This window comes from Cibotium barometz, chromosome 58 (genome assembly GCF_041138505.1).
Source record: "Cibotium barometz isolate CiBa-2024 chromosome 58, ASM4113850v1, whole genome shotgun sequence".
Classification (NCBI taxonomy): domain Eukaryota; kingdom Viridiplantae; phylum Streptophyta; class Polypodiopsida; order Cyatheales; family Cibotiaceae; genus Cibotium; species Cibotium barometz.
The window spans coordinates 22,894,333-22,909,052 of NC_141103.1; the positions used below are offsets into that span (position 1 = coordinate 22,894,333).

Here is a 14,720-nt window from a genome sequence, read left to right on the forward strand (position 1 = left end):
TCTTCTAGGAGCTCATGTAAGTAATCCAAATTTTAAAAGGTAGGGGGTTTAGTCTTTAACACATAATCAAAAGCTTGAAGATCCACTATCCAGTCTTTAAAAACAAAAATGATAGTATGCTACATGGTTAAATATGAGCAAAATTTTCTAGCAGCCTCAGTTATCGCTAGAGGGGCTTATTCTACCCACATGTACCTTGTTTGGGCATCCTTTATTTTTTTACTATATTAGGCAATAGGATGACCTTTCTTCTCATATCATTGGTCTAGACAAGTTGATATCCCTTTCCTAAACCAAGTTGAGTAAAGGTGAAAGGGCTTTGATGCTTCATAATAGGAGTTATTATAAAAGCATGTTTTAAGAAATCAAATGAAGTTTGTTTCTCTCGTAACCACTCATACCTTTCTTCTATTTTTAGCAACGGGTTCAAAGGGTAGATGATGTGGGACATATCCTTACTAAACCTAGAGTAATGCTTAGCAGCCCAAGAAATCCTCTTAAACATGTCCTAGTAATGCTTGCCTAACACTTTTAACACTTCTAGGGAAAGGGGCCTCTGACCTTTAGTGGATCCATAAGAATCCCCTAGCTAGAAAATCTAAGATTTTGTCAATTAATTCATTTCTATCCACAAATGAATATAATTCCCTCCTAGCTAGAAAATCTAATATTTGATTAATTAATGGAAGAGGGTAATAATCTTTCACGGTACTCCGGCCTTCTATAGCCACTTTCAAGAATTAGCTTCCCTTATAAGTGGTTCATTTTCTTCTTCGCCCCACCATCGATGGTTATTTCAATAAAATCACGATATATCATATAAACATCAGCACTATCTGAACGACTAGACTTTTCATCACTTGAGTCCTCATATGGGTAGACTTCTCTATGAGTCTCTAGTAAGCTAGGATATGTATCCACTTTGACTCTCCCCCTTCCCTAACCAAAGAGAAAAAACTCCCTTGGGATATTAACAATATAAGAACTTTCTCTAATCGAAGGTCTCCCAAGTAGTACTTTGTATTGACTAGATTTTGGGCATAACCTAATTACATAAAAATCAACTAACATGGTCTTCTCTCAACTGCTGTAATCGGTAAACCATGTATATACCCTTTTGGCTTTATAGTTTAATGGTCTCCCATTTAAGTTTCTGATGCCCCATTAAATGTGAGTCCTCAAATTGAATAAACACATTGTAGCTTAACACATTAGCTCTTGACTATGCATCTACAATGGCTTGCCAAATCACTAGCTCATGAATCATGCAATCAACTAAGCGGAACTCCATTTATATGGTATTGATGTATGGACGTAGGAGGCTAATAATGGGCCGAGGTACGTTATTTGCAGGCAGAATGACAGTTAGTGATGTATTTGCTATGCTTTCCTGAGGATAAGCTTGACATGACTAACCAGTTATGGTCCTTACACCATGTATGGCCATCAACGGGCTTTGGAATGTTGTTATTGGAATTTAGGCACGCCCAATCTTGCCACACAATAGTATAGTATAGGTACTTAGAGGGTGATACATTCTGACGACAAAGCATGCTTGGGATGTGCTTGCTACGCTTTACCAAGCGCATAGCGAGGCAAGAGTGGCCTACTTGCACAAGCAGTTAGAGTCCGAGCATATAAATGAGGGAGATTTGATGAATGAGTTTCTCACAAAGATTAAAGATCTCAAGGAGCAGCTAGCATGTATTGATGAATCACAAGGATTAAAGATCTCAAGGAGCAGCTAGCATGTATTGATGAGGCATGTCCAGACAGTTCTTTGGTGTCTACTATTCTCATCATAGCTCTATTGGATTCATACCAAGGTTTTGCATCTACACTTTGACTCATAATGAAAGGTAACCCTAAAGTCCTTACTTTTGATGAGTTGGTTGTAGTAAAATCTTGGCAAAAACGAACCAATATGCATATAGGAGATCATACATTTTCTACCACTCAAAAAGGTAAAGGCTATAAACAAAAGGCAAAATCAACCCAATCTTCTGGAAAGGATGTCGAGAAGGGGGGCGATAAGCCTAAAAATAAAAGAAAATGCAACTACTATCAGAAGTCAAGCCATTATATCAATGTGCAAAAAAAGGTTGGAGAAGAAGAAGAAAGAGTCAGGCATGGCTATGACTAATGCATCAGCATCAAGTGTCGAGGCGAAAAGAAGAAGTCAGCAAACTATGCATAGGATGATTATGCACTGCAATTATAATCCTTTGATGTATGCATGTCAGTGTGATAGATTAGCATGTCTATTATTTTGATAATATTGTTATGAAGCACATTATGTCTCAACATGATTATTTTCCTCACTTTAGCCTTCTTCTCAAGGAGGCACAGTTACATGTGCAAATAACTCCTCATATCCAGTAAAAGGAGCTGCGCCAGTAGGTATTAAAAAGAACTTAGAGTCAATCTTTGCCATTGCTAAGATAGACATAGTGGTTAGATTTGTTGATGATGACAAGTATACAGTTCATGACTAGAGTAATGGAGACATCACAGTAATATCTAGCACTCTAAGCCATGGGCTTTAGAGGTTGGACAAATATTAGAGATTGGCATAAAATGCTTGTATAATTCTACTACCACGTGTGCTATGAGTGATGTAGAGCAATAGCATGCCTACTTTGGTCACTTCAATTTTGACAGTTTGGTGTGTCTTAAAAGGCAAGAGATGGTATTCAGAGTTTCCTATGTTTGAGACCCCTATCAAACATGTATGTGAGGGATGCATTTTAGGCAAGATGCAACAGGCATCATTTACGAAAGATGGATCAGTTAAGGTTGTCCAAAAATTACAGCATATACATAGTGATGTATATGGTCCCATCATGAGAACACCTTCGATAGAAGGATATCTCTACTTTGTGACTTTTATTAATGACTACTCCAGGCAAACCCCTGGGTGTATCCGTTGAAGGTAAAGTCAAAGGTTTTTGCATGCTTTAGACACTTTGTTTCTATGATTGAAAATGTGTATGCATGTAAAGTTAGCACCCATCGTATAGTTCAAGAGAGAGAGTATATGTCAAAGAAGTTTCATGTGTATATGGCTAAAAAAGGCATAAAATATCAATGCATAGTATCTTACATATCTCAACAAAATGGTGTGATTGAAAGGAAAAACAAATTTATCATAGAGATAACACGTTACATGGTTAAATGCCAAGATTTACCTCATGTTTTTTAGTTACAGGTAGTTATGTGTACGACTTATATGCTAAACAAATGCCCCACTAAGGCCTTGCAAACAATTACCCCTTATGAAGCTTGAAATGGCAGCCCTTCGTGGCTTATTTGCATAATTTTTGTTGTTCGTGAACAATAATGCAATAAAGTAGATAATAAGACAGTAAAATGTATTTTTATAGAATACAGCTTAAAAAGTAAAAGATATAAATTCTTACCATCTGACAAAAAGCAAATTTTGATGAGTAGAGATTGTCTTTGTTGAGAAATCAGTTCAACCCATGTTTTAATGCAAAAAACAACAAAATGTACGCTCACATGACATCTTTAATATACTCCTACCTTTGTAGAATACCAAGCAACCATGGAGAAAATGAATGCTCAAAAAGATATTACAAATCAATCCATACTAGCTAAAAATCATCTTGAATTTCAATCCACAAATCAACCTATTAATGAAGTGGATGAGGAAAGGATAACTATATAGGTGTCTAAAAGTATGTCAAAATGACTGGTGCAGACTTTGTGAGACAAAAAATTAGGTACTGTCCTACGTAGCAAGACATGTGCAAGTTCTCATCATGCATCTTATTCTTTTGTCTTTTGAATTCAATGGTGAGAATATTTGTTTAAAAGGACTACGAAAATCTAGTGCATATGTACTCCTTAGCCATGGCATCAATGTATAGAACAATGACCAAAAAACAATCTTTACATCCCTTGATATAGAGGATACTCTTAGTTAGATTGTTGCAAAAACCATTTACAACCGAGTATGCATTTTTCTCATATCTTGCTCTGGGAATTTGCTTACGGCCATATAAAGCTTTTCATAACCTACACACTTTAGATTCTTGTCTCTTCTTAACAAAACCACGAGACTGAGATACATAAACCTTCTCATACAAGTCACCATTTAAGAAGGCATTCTTGATATCTAACTGATGTACATTCTAACCATGATGCACTACCAATACAATAATACATGTGATCATAATCATATGAGATGTGGATACAAAGGTCTCAACATAATCTATGCCCTTCTAATGAGACCAAGATTTTAACCCTCAAGACTGAATTACAATGTCATTTATGATGACAAATGTAGGCTCATTACATTATTATTTGAACATACAATTTATACAACATGATGATAGTGTTACGATGTTGCAACCAAAGTACATACAAAGACAATTGCTTACATGGTTTGGTCTTGAAGACTACAATCTTGTTGCTACACACCAAATAGGGACGTGTGCAAAGCTTAGTCTCCAAGATATAGGTGAACCATTTTATGCATCAACTTATAAACAAGTTGTTGGATGCTTCATATATGTAATAGAGGCAAGACATGTTTTAATCCACATGCATAGAAGCCTTGTGCTTGAAATACCCTCGCATGCACGTGTGAACCTCACCCATTTGAATGCTTGGTTCCCAAGGCTCTACGATTTTCCCCACCATCATCTGAACTGGACCTTGATGCAACCACCTGAGATCGATCTTTTGATTAGGTTTACATACAAAGCATACCTACTATATATTTCTCCCACTTGGCTGGTGGTTGAAATGTATCTCCCTCATATAGTCCCTTCTTTCATCATAAAGTTAATACATACAAACACATGTTTATTAAATCATTCCTCAAACCTTCTTTAGTTCATGTGATACATGCTCATTCTTCACTATCAAGCCCTAGAGAATGTCTGAAGCAAGAGATTAATGGTACCCAGTTGTGATAAGGGGCGAACATAGCAATAGGGGGGTAAAGAGGGTTAGCTTGATAGGAGGTCATGGGATTTTATTGGGAAAGGAGAGGTCATTTTTCTCCAAAAAAAAGTGGGGTGCATACTTGAAGGGCATCCACATTGGAGTGACCAAGGTTGAATGCATCAAGTGCCCCCAGTCCATGTCCTTAATAGTTTAGCGCTTTCTTCTCTCCCCTGGTGCAGTAATAGCTTTCGTTGTGCTGAGATTTTTGAAGACTTTTTCTAAGATACTTCAACTTAACAATGCTACCCATGAGTAGCTTAAGGATCAGAAAGGCAGCATACAGTAATGAAAGGCTATGCAAAGCCAATTTAAATGGACAGGCCTCAAAAGACCTGAATATCTTGAAGTGAATTTACAGTGTTTAGCAACAAACTGCCTGTACAGAAGAGGGAAATATTTTATATTTCACCTGCATAAGCATACTTCCTATTCCAAGAGACAAAACAGCTTGAGACTCCAATCAAACAGCTATACACAACTTAAAAAGTTCATTAGTATTGGAAAAGCTGAAAGTCTTTGGATATATCAGAACCCAAGGAGAGAAGGCTATCTCCTATAGGGAGCTAAATTAGAGAAAGGAGTGAGGAGTACGTAAGAATAGATGAGACCAGAAAGAAAAAAACATGTTTCCTGCTACTACGTGTTTCATATTTTTAAGGTCTGTACCTGCTTTGGTGTGTGTGTGTGTGTGGGAGGGGGGGGGGGTGTGCAGGCTGGGCTGCACCTTGGGACACATCAACTTGGCCCAACTCTTGATTCAACATTTCCTTCATCAATGCCAGAAGATCAAGCATTACAGCAATATCAAAACAATAGGCCATCAAATAAGGAAAAGAAGTACAGCGATCCGTAAGAATGTAAAGTTAGAATGTTTAGATGTTCCAATCAGTGACGTCTACACTCACATAAATCTGAGACCTCGCCATGACCTCACACATCATCTAGAAAGAGCTCACAAGGCAAACTGAAACCTTCGGATGCCTCTACTTATACTTCAAACTTCTGCTGCAAGCTTTGCCTCAACAAAATTGTGGGTGCTTTTCAAAAGCACTTGCAGCCATCACCTGCCAAGCATGCACTTAAAGGAAGTGAGGCCTTCCAAGTTCCACCTCACAAAACAATTGCTTAAAAGCTTCAAAAAACTCACGCAAACCTCTCCCCCATATTGCATGCTCACACCTTGTGAAAGCAGCTCGTTGAAAACCTCCCAAGAAAAGAGTCTATATTTCAAACCAAAGCTAAGCATTTCAAGACAATATCATACCGTATTGCACAGAGCCTTTGAGCCAAGTCTTTGGCAACAGCATCAATAAACTCTTCCGTACTCAGGTACTGTTCCCTAGACAACCTGCAGAGCAAGTAGAGGGGTCACAATTGTAAACCCATTCAAATTGATCTTTGTTTGAAAACATAAAAAGCAGGAGGAAGGAGAAAGAAGAGGGGTGTGGGTGGGTGTGTGTTTGGAGCAGGGGGAAGGGAGCTGGGTGGGGGTGGGGGTGCTGTTGGGGGAGCTGAAAATTGAAAAGTCTTCAAATTAATTCCTTACTTAGAGCCATGAATCAGAAGAGCCAGGTCCTTGGTCATTTTTCCAGCCTCCACAGTCCCAATACATGCAGCTTCTAACTTCTCACAAAACTCCTTCAACTCTGCATGTCCATCCAGCTTTGCCCTGCAAATTAACAACAGGCCTTCAAATGTAAGATGAAAACGTAGAAACCATAAAAAATTTGTAGACTTACTGCTTGACAGGGTAAAAGAATAATCATGTGTTTTCCTGGTGCTTAGCATGCAATCTAAAGTTTATTTCATCTCTCCTTATGAAGTGCTATGACAACCCATCTTCAATACCCAAGAGTAAGTGCTTACCCTATTATAAATAGAGAACCAGGTTGAGCAGAGCCAGATGATAAGTGGGGCTGGCAATTATTACAAATAAGCCCTGCTCTCTAGCCAAAACACACTCTAGCCCATGCTCTAGCACAAGACGTGATCTCCTGTAGGTTAATAAGATCCCAAAAAAAAAGGAGGGGATTCGATAAGCTACCTGTGAGCAAGACCACAGGTCCATGCAAAAATGGAAGCTATACTATTGGTGCTTGTTTCTCCACCCTTTTGGTGGACCCTGTAGTGTCGAGTGACTGTCCCATGAGCAGCCTCTGCCTCAATCGTCTTGCCATCAGGTGCAACCTACTCCAGAGTATTGATGTTCAAAAGTTAAGAAAGGCAAAAAGTGTAGAAAGGCTAAAACATTCCTACTAAGACTAGAAACAACAAGTATGCGATGAAAAATCATATTAGTCAGATCTGTACACAAATCTTTCCATAATTGGAACTTGTTCAAACCTTGCTCTTTAGAGCTATACAAAAAAAATCGTTGTAGCAAGCTAAACTCAGAAAAAGGAGACTTACAAGAACTGATGTCATCAGTCCAAGGGATCCAAAACCTATCCATACAAAAAGATTGCCCTTGAGTGAAACAACACAATGGGCCAATAACCTCAACTACAGCCTTGTAAAAGTGATCTTCACCTTGAGCAAGAAAATCACTCTGCACATCACCATCATAATTTTTGCACGCCCACACATATCCACCTTCACTTTTCAAGGCATAAGCAACCATATCATCAATAAGTCTATGTTCATACCTGCACAAATAAGCATCAAAGAAATAAGCCACAAATATCACAGCTAGCAGTTCAATGTAAACAGTTCCCAGGACCAAAACAACAGTCTGACAGCTCAGACCGGCTAGAATCGTGTCGAAATTCAACGCGGTTCACGTGCTGACGGACCTCCCTTCGTTGATTTTTCCCTTCCCGCAACAGATAATGGTGGTTTGGTTTCTCTCTCCGGTGTCATCAACCAGGAAATGATGGTGGGCGAACAGGGGTTACGGGGGCTGCTTCCCAGGGTTACACGGAGGACTCACCAGATACCAGCTTCCTCGTATTTGGACTTCCAGCCAGCTTCATATACATCCTGGAAAATATCTTTGAACCTGTGAAAGTAGGAAACCATGTTAGAAAAAAGCATTGGAGCATGATGTGAGAAGTCATCAGCTGAATAATGCTGGAATTTTCAACTCTAGAAAAACTGCCCCTGCTTGTGGGCACATAAAGTATGGTCCAAGGCCATAACTTGAAAAGTTACCCTTAATAACTCTCTTTTTTCGTATCAGGTCTCTTTATAGTCTGTCACTTCTAAGAACGCTTCAAGTTGCACTCATCCTTGTATACTTTTTCTAATAAGAACACATATTTCACCCTTTTAAAACATTTGGTATTTGTAATTTTGAAATTTTCAAAGTTGTGAGAATATGTGATAAAAAAAGTCTTGAAAGGAAGATAACTCGACTCTTCAAATGCTGCTCGATGCAAGGTCAAAAGAGCTTCTAAGAAATACAATGACACATCTCATAGAGCCAGCACATCAGTGAAAGAAAGGTCAAAAGGTTGAACTTCACCTTCCATCATATCTTTTCAAAATTGTATTTTTCGTGCTCAAATATAGAGGCCACTTCTTTTCAAACGCCATAGCCATGGAAGCCTCAGCAAAACTGCGAATTGACTGCAAAACAATGCATGGTCATCAAAGGTGTTCATGGTCAACAAAGCTTAAGCTCAAAGAGAGTAAAGGGTTACCTCTTCTGTGTTGTACATACTCAGAGCTACTCCACCAGCTCCTTGAAAATCAAACACCTCCAACTCCTCGGTTTGGCCTTCCTTTGAAGGAACTGCGGGCACATGCCACTGGTCAATAAAGAAAGACACATAGTTCCTAGTTCACTAATTGACTCTATTCGAGTTAAAAGCATTGGCTGTCTGGTCAAAGCAGAACAGCAAGTTGAAAACTAATCAAACTTACCAAAAACTAGCTTCAGCTTCCCAGGCCCTTTGATAACCGTATCAGTTGCTCTGTACTGATCGCCAAAGGCATGCCTTCCTATGCAAATAGGCTTCGTCCATCCTACACACAATGGACACACAGTGATTCAAGCACCAAAGTACTAGAAACTCTGCAGAGCCAAAACCTCATGTTACCAACCTGGAACCAGTCTTGGAATGTTCTTGCAAATGATAGGCTCTCGAAACACAGTACCTACCACAGCAGCAGCAATAGGACATGAGCATGGTTTAGAAACTTCATTAAGTCATTCATGTGTAACTTATGTAAAAGCAGATTGATGGTTCATCTTACCATTCAAAATATTTCGGATGGTGCCATTCGGGCTTTTCCACATAAACTTAAGACCAAACTCCTTGACACGTGCTTCATCTAGAGTGACCATCAGAAAAAGATTTCTTAGATCTAAAAAATCAATCACTATTTTGCTTAGAACAAAATGCAATGGAGGAGTAACAGATACATGAAATTAAAAGAAAGAACTCATGCAAAGATTGTTTCATACACACCAGGAGTAATGGTGGCACATTTGATGGCAACGTTGTACCTGTCCCATGGCATAAATAAACAGCTTTAAGTTGTAGTCCATAACAATAGAACAGAATGAACATGCACAGAACCACAGCATAACAACACAATTCTAAAAGATTCCTACACCGACACAAGCAGCAAACCATTTTGTCAACAAAAAACATTGTGGTCCAAGGGACCATTGCTGACATTACAACAGCCCTGAATTCAATGCGTATTGTTTAGCCTCAATATATCTAGCAATAGTAGATGAAATTTACAGTGTAAAGAAAAAAAACTTTCTTGCCATACCCCAAAGGTGATTTAAGATTGTAGGCATTCAGACGATCTAGAAAGTGTTTCTAAATCTTGCCAAGGCCCAGTGGCCATGGATACCCATCGTCATTCTGCACAACCCTTTCTCTTACATCTTCCACACTTTCCATAAGTTTCTCCACCTTAACTTCTCAACCAAAGGAACAATGAACTAACTTGCTGCTCTAAAACCTCATTTCAAATCTGCTTCACAAACATGAAGGTTACTCTTTAACTTTCATCTGAAAATCTGCAGGCTATACTTGGGAGGTTCATACCAACATCTACCACAAAATACAAGATGATCCGTCTTGGAGAATGTGGTTCACCTTTGCTTCAAGAAAGTGCTGACTTTTCAGGTCTAAAGTTGAGGCATAAGATGCTGATTTTCTTCTTCTGCATCTGTTCTCAAATCCGTTGCAGGCCTTTCCTTGTTTTGGAGTTGCTTTAGCATGATCTCTCATTATTCGAACTAGGAGGAAAAGGATTTCAACGTGAGCACACTACAAGCTCAACATCAACATAAATCTTAGAGCCGAGTGCATGGCATATGCTATCAAATGTATGGAGTCTCTCAGTTCTGTTGCAGGCCTTTCGTTGTTTGGGAGTTCCTTTAGCAAGAATGTCATGTGCATCATAGATGCCATGGACATCTTCAGGGCTAAATCCAGAAGAGGCAGCCAGATAAAGAGTATGAGCCAGTAAAAGATAGGAAGAACCAGAATTTAGGAACCTCAGGTGTAGCATCTGTGGGGGACTTGGAGCAGGACAAATTGGAATCATGGAGGGGTGATGCAGTCGGCTGGCTGCCAGAAAGGACTGTCGGCTGACATCAGCAGTGCCAGAGATGTGTCGGCTGCAGGACAGGTGGTGTCGGCTGCCCATAGACGTGGTCGGCTGAACCAGCAAATAGGGGCAGCAGCAGGCGCATCAAGAACAAGGAGTAGATCCAGTCGGGCTGCATTAAAAGGACATTAATGAATTTATGACTGGCCGACCGGCCAGTTCCCCATGTATTCCAAGGGCTATAAATAGGCCCCCTTGCTCATTGTTTTAATCATTCAATCCTCTAGGGATTGGGTCATTAGGAGTCCCATAGGGGGATAGATTTTTGGTGTGTTCAAAGAGGTATTTAATTTAGTGCTCTCTGACTCAAATTTGGTGCTCAGAACATCTGGTGCATACACATTGGCACTCTTATAACCCACACCAGTCGCCAAGTCCCTAACCAAAAGAGATAAATCATAAACCACAAAACACAACAAAACCAGAAGCTAAACGCGTGCACATACACACAGACGGACATCAAGTTTAGACTCAAATCATCATAGAATGCCAGAAAGTAATTACTTCAAAGTGGCCAAGGCTGACTCTGTTGTCACGTGATCATCAGTGGCATCTCTGTACTCTAAGCCCAGATCATAATATTTTATGTCCAAATCCAAGAACGGTAGAATCAGCTGCACAAAATACTCCATGATTAGCAGTATGCACCTTCCATAAATGGCAGCAAACACTGGTAAACATAAACATCAACAAACATCCTGCAAAGAGGCTTGAATACCTTGTCCTTGATCATTTTCCAGATTACCCTTGTCATTTCATCACCTGAATCAAGCACAAAGCAAAAAAAATATGAGCCAGCCCTATGTACAAAAAGTGGTTATTAGCAAAAACTCCAAGCTTTGTGCCTTTTTTTGGCAAAGTTCTAGACAGACAAGGTATCCATGATTAGGCACGCTATCATCTACAACAAAGTGAACACAAGAGCCTTGCCTCATGTTCTTGATACCTCTTGTGTTAGTAGCGATATGATGTAATGTGGTCAGCTTGCATGGCTGAATTTATCAGCAACATCCATCCCAACCAAGCACCTAGACACTAACTTGCTAACATAAAGATGTGAAGCGAAATTTGTACACCTCAGAGCTGTTTCGAGAGAAATGGTCAGATATCTAAGTCAAATAGCACACACAAACTCTACTGGGCATGCAAGGTGCAGGATCAGACATCCATTTAAGGAAACTAGCGAACACCCATTGCAATTGAGCTCACAGAAACTCTACCGGGCATGTAAGATGAAAGGTCTAGAAGCTCGAGACGTCCATCTAAGGAAACTAGATTATACCCTGAGTACACGAAGACTACACTGGGCATGAAAGGTGCAGGATTTACAAGCTTTTGACATCCATCTAAGGAAACTAATGCATACCCATTACAGATGTGAGAGTGCCGAATGCAGCAACAGATTACAAAACCAGGTCAAGGGTTACAATCAGAGCAAATCCAGACACAGAGCAAGATCAGAAGCAGATCTCTTAGCTGTGCAGACAGAAAACGAGAGTCTGCATGGTAACCTCAGATATCGCTCACTTCTAGCATCGGAGTTGCATAAACTTTATAAGATTAGCAGACAAAATCTTAAGTATGAGCATCCGGCAAGTCACAGTGCCGCATAAAACGCTCGGTTTATGAAGCAGTATATTGATTCATTTGTAACTTCCGGCAGTGCCGATTCTCAGCACCGGCAACACAGAGCAGCGGCCAAAAGCTTGCAACCAGTACAGATCTAAGGTTACGTCAGAAAAACAGATGAAAAGAGCGGATCCTTTCAACGATTACCGGCGCTGCAGACGCCGACGAGAAAGAGCGAGCTTACCGTCCATTTCAACGATGGGGTTCTCGACCTTGATCTTCTGAAAGGCAGCCATAGCGATGAAGTTAGGGTTTCTCTGCTGCGGGCTGGTGTTCCCTAGCTGAAGCACACGATAACACCGTAAAGATGGGAACCCAGGTCGCCATAAACCCTGCTCGTCGTTATGTCAGCCCACGTGACCTCCACTCATTGCACTGTTGCCGTGCGACCCCGTGTGGGTTAGTTGGTCGTTACACACTGCCTCAATGTGTCCGCGCGCTCTATGATAAGACCGGCCGAATAAGACCTGGGGCATATTCACACTATTTGAGGAACTGCCACGTGGCAACTTGAAGTAGTAAGCATAGCTTCTCTTCTCTTCTCTTCCTCTTCCTCTATATATTATCTTAAGCAAGAGTTTCACAAAGCTGCCACTTGTGGCAAAAATTTGGAGGTTTGGGAAGGGGAGGAGGTGATTTGGGTAGAATTTGAATTTGGAGTCTCAAAAGACAGGTTGTCCACTAGTATAAACAAAATTTGTTCTTTTAGAGTTTAATCTTCCAACTGTGGTTTCCTTCCACGTGGCAAGGCTAAAATCTGAATGTGTGTTCATTAATAGAAGAGGGTTGCCCAGTTGATGGCAAGTGTCACTAGGAAATTCACATCTTGATTGGAGGAGGTAACAGGTCGATGCCATGGATGAAGTTAATGCCGCCATACAATCTCAGAGCCTGAGCGCTCCTCCCGCTCATGAATCGTATGATGATTCAAGTCAACTACACAAATCAAGCATTGACAACTCTTTCAGTTAATCACCATTCTAATTCAATTGTTCAAAACATATTTGATTGTAAATAATCGAATTTGTCCTCTTAGTACCTGTGGTTGTTGTGTGTACCATGTAATGGCTATCCCCTCTAAAATAGTCCTTCGTGAGCTTTACACTCATCCCAATATTACAGTGTCCTTGGTTGTTGTGTGTACCTTGTGGTGGCAACAATCCCCTCCAAACTAGTCCAAACTTCATGAGCTTTAGTAAGGCTTTAGTCATCCCAACATTGCACTCTTTGTGCCCCTGGTGTGTACTATGTGGTGGTGTGTACCATGTAATGGCTATCCCCTCTAAAATAGTCCTTCGTGAGCTTTACACTCATCCCAATATTACAGTGTCCTTGGTTGTTGTGTGTACCTTGTGGTGGCAACAATCCCCTCCAAACTAGTCCAAACTTCATGAGCTTTAGTCATCCCAACATTGCACTCTTTGTGCCCCTGGTGTGTACTATGTGGTGGTGGCTATCCCCTCCAAAACAGTTTGAAATTCCTAAGATTTATACTCATTTGTTCAAGTCAAGAGCTTACCTTAGCTTTATCGAATTAAGGGTCATTGGGTCTTGCCTTCCAATGAAAATACAACTTTTTGATGTGGGTGCACTAGCTCGTCCATTGCATCCTCACTTCTTAATACTCCATGTCTATGGGGGTGAAGGAAGAGCTCACTACGCCTAGATGGAGGCAAAAAGAGGACCACCTTTGTGGTGGTTCTCTCTCACAAAAGGCAAATAGCAACCTACAAGTAAACCTATTTAAGCTAGAATCCAATAGCACATAAGTGAGCAAGAGTAGAGAAGAGAAGAGCTCACAAGTATTCTAATGTAAGGAAATAAATGTGTATTGCTTATTGTCAAAACTAGCTTATATATACAAGTGACTAGTTTTCATACTAGGCCAGCCAAAACTTAAAGTTGGTCTAGGAACTATTATTAGTCTTCAGCAAGTATGTGCATGAGACTACCCCTACTTGATATTAAGCTTACGGTAAGCTCCCTTTATGTGTTACAACATCATCTTACAAAAGAGAGGTGCCCACTTAAGTGGGGAAGATGGTAAAGCAACGTCTTACAAAAGAGAGGTGCCCACCTGAGCGGGTAAGATGATAAAGCATCGTCTTACAAAAGAGAGGTGCCCGTTTGAGCAAGTACGATGGTAAAGCATTTGTAGGATGGGTAGCCACCATGTTAATCGAAACAGTTAACATAGCCCCTTTCTAAGGGTGACTGCGTCCTCATGTCACCCAGGTTTGTAAGAGGAAGAAAATGACATGTGTGTGCTTCTCCCCTCCCAACCAATATAGCCCATGAGTTTCTATAAATGAAAGTCCCTTAGAGCATGTTCTCACCTCCCAATCAAGCAAAAGGTAGAAGTGCTCTCTTAGCTCCCATTCCCGCACTCCTTGGCTAACCCCCGAGCTACGGACCTTGGCCCACTAGGCCCCTGCCCGCGCACACACTAGTAATGTCCGGTCTGGGCCTAAGTGCCTCAGACTAAATTAATATATGTCTAACATTCTCTCCCTCTTCTAAGATCATCGTCCTCAATGATCAGC

At 40.4% G+C, this 14,720-nt stretch overlaps 1 protein-coding gene across 1 annotated transcript; it reads right to left on the minus strand.

The window, feature by feature from the left end:
* Positions 1-5,778: 5,778 nt before the first annotated feature.
* Positions 5,779-12,613, minus strand: LOC147606036 (isocitrate dehydrogenase [NADP]-like). Its single transcript, XM_086792462.1, has 16 exons — positions 12,362-12,613; positions 11,267-11,310; positions 11,053-11,162; positions 9,387-9,424; positions 9,172-9,249; positions 9,019-9,072; positions 8,839-8,940; positions 8,616-8,707; positions 8,438-8,541; positions 7,904-7,972; positions 7,504-7,619; positions 7,384-7,418; positions 7,019-7,161; positions 6,521-6,643; positions 6,239-6,322; positions 5,779-6,038 (listed from the first exon to the last, which is right to left on the minus strand). Exons 1-16 carry the CDS (start codon positions 12,411-12,413, stop codon positions 6,035-6,037), a joined length of 1,248 nt encoding a protein of 415 aa, XP_086648588.1. The 5' UTR covers positions 12,414-12,613; the 3' UTR covers positions 5,779-6,034.
* Positions 12,614-14,720: the final 2,107 nt, after the last annotated feature.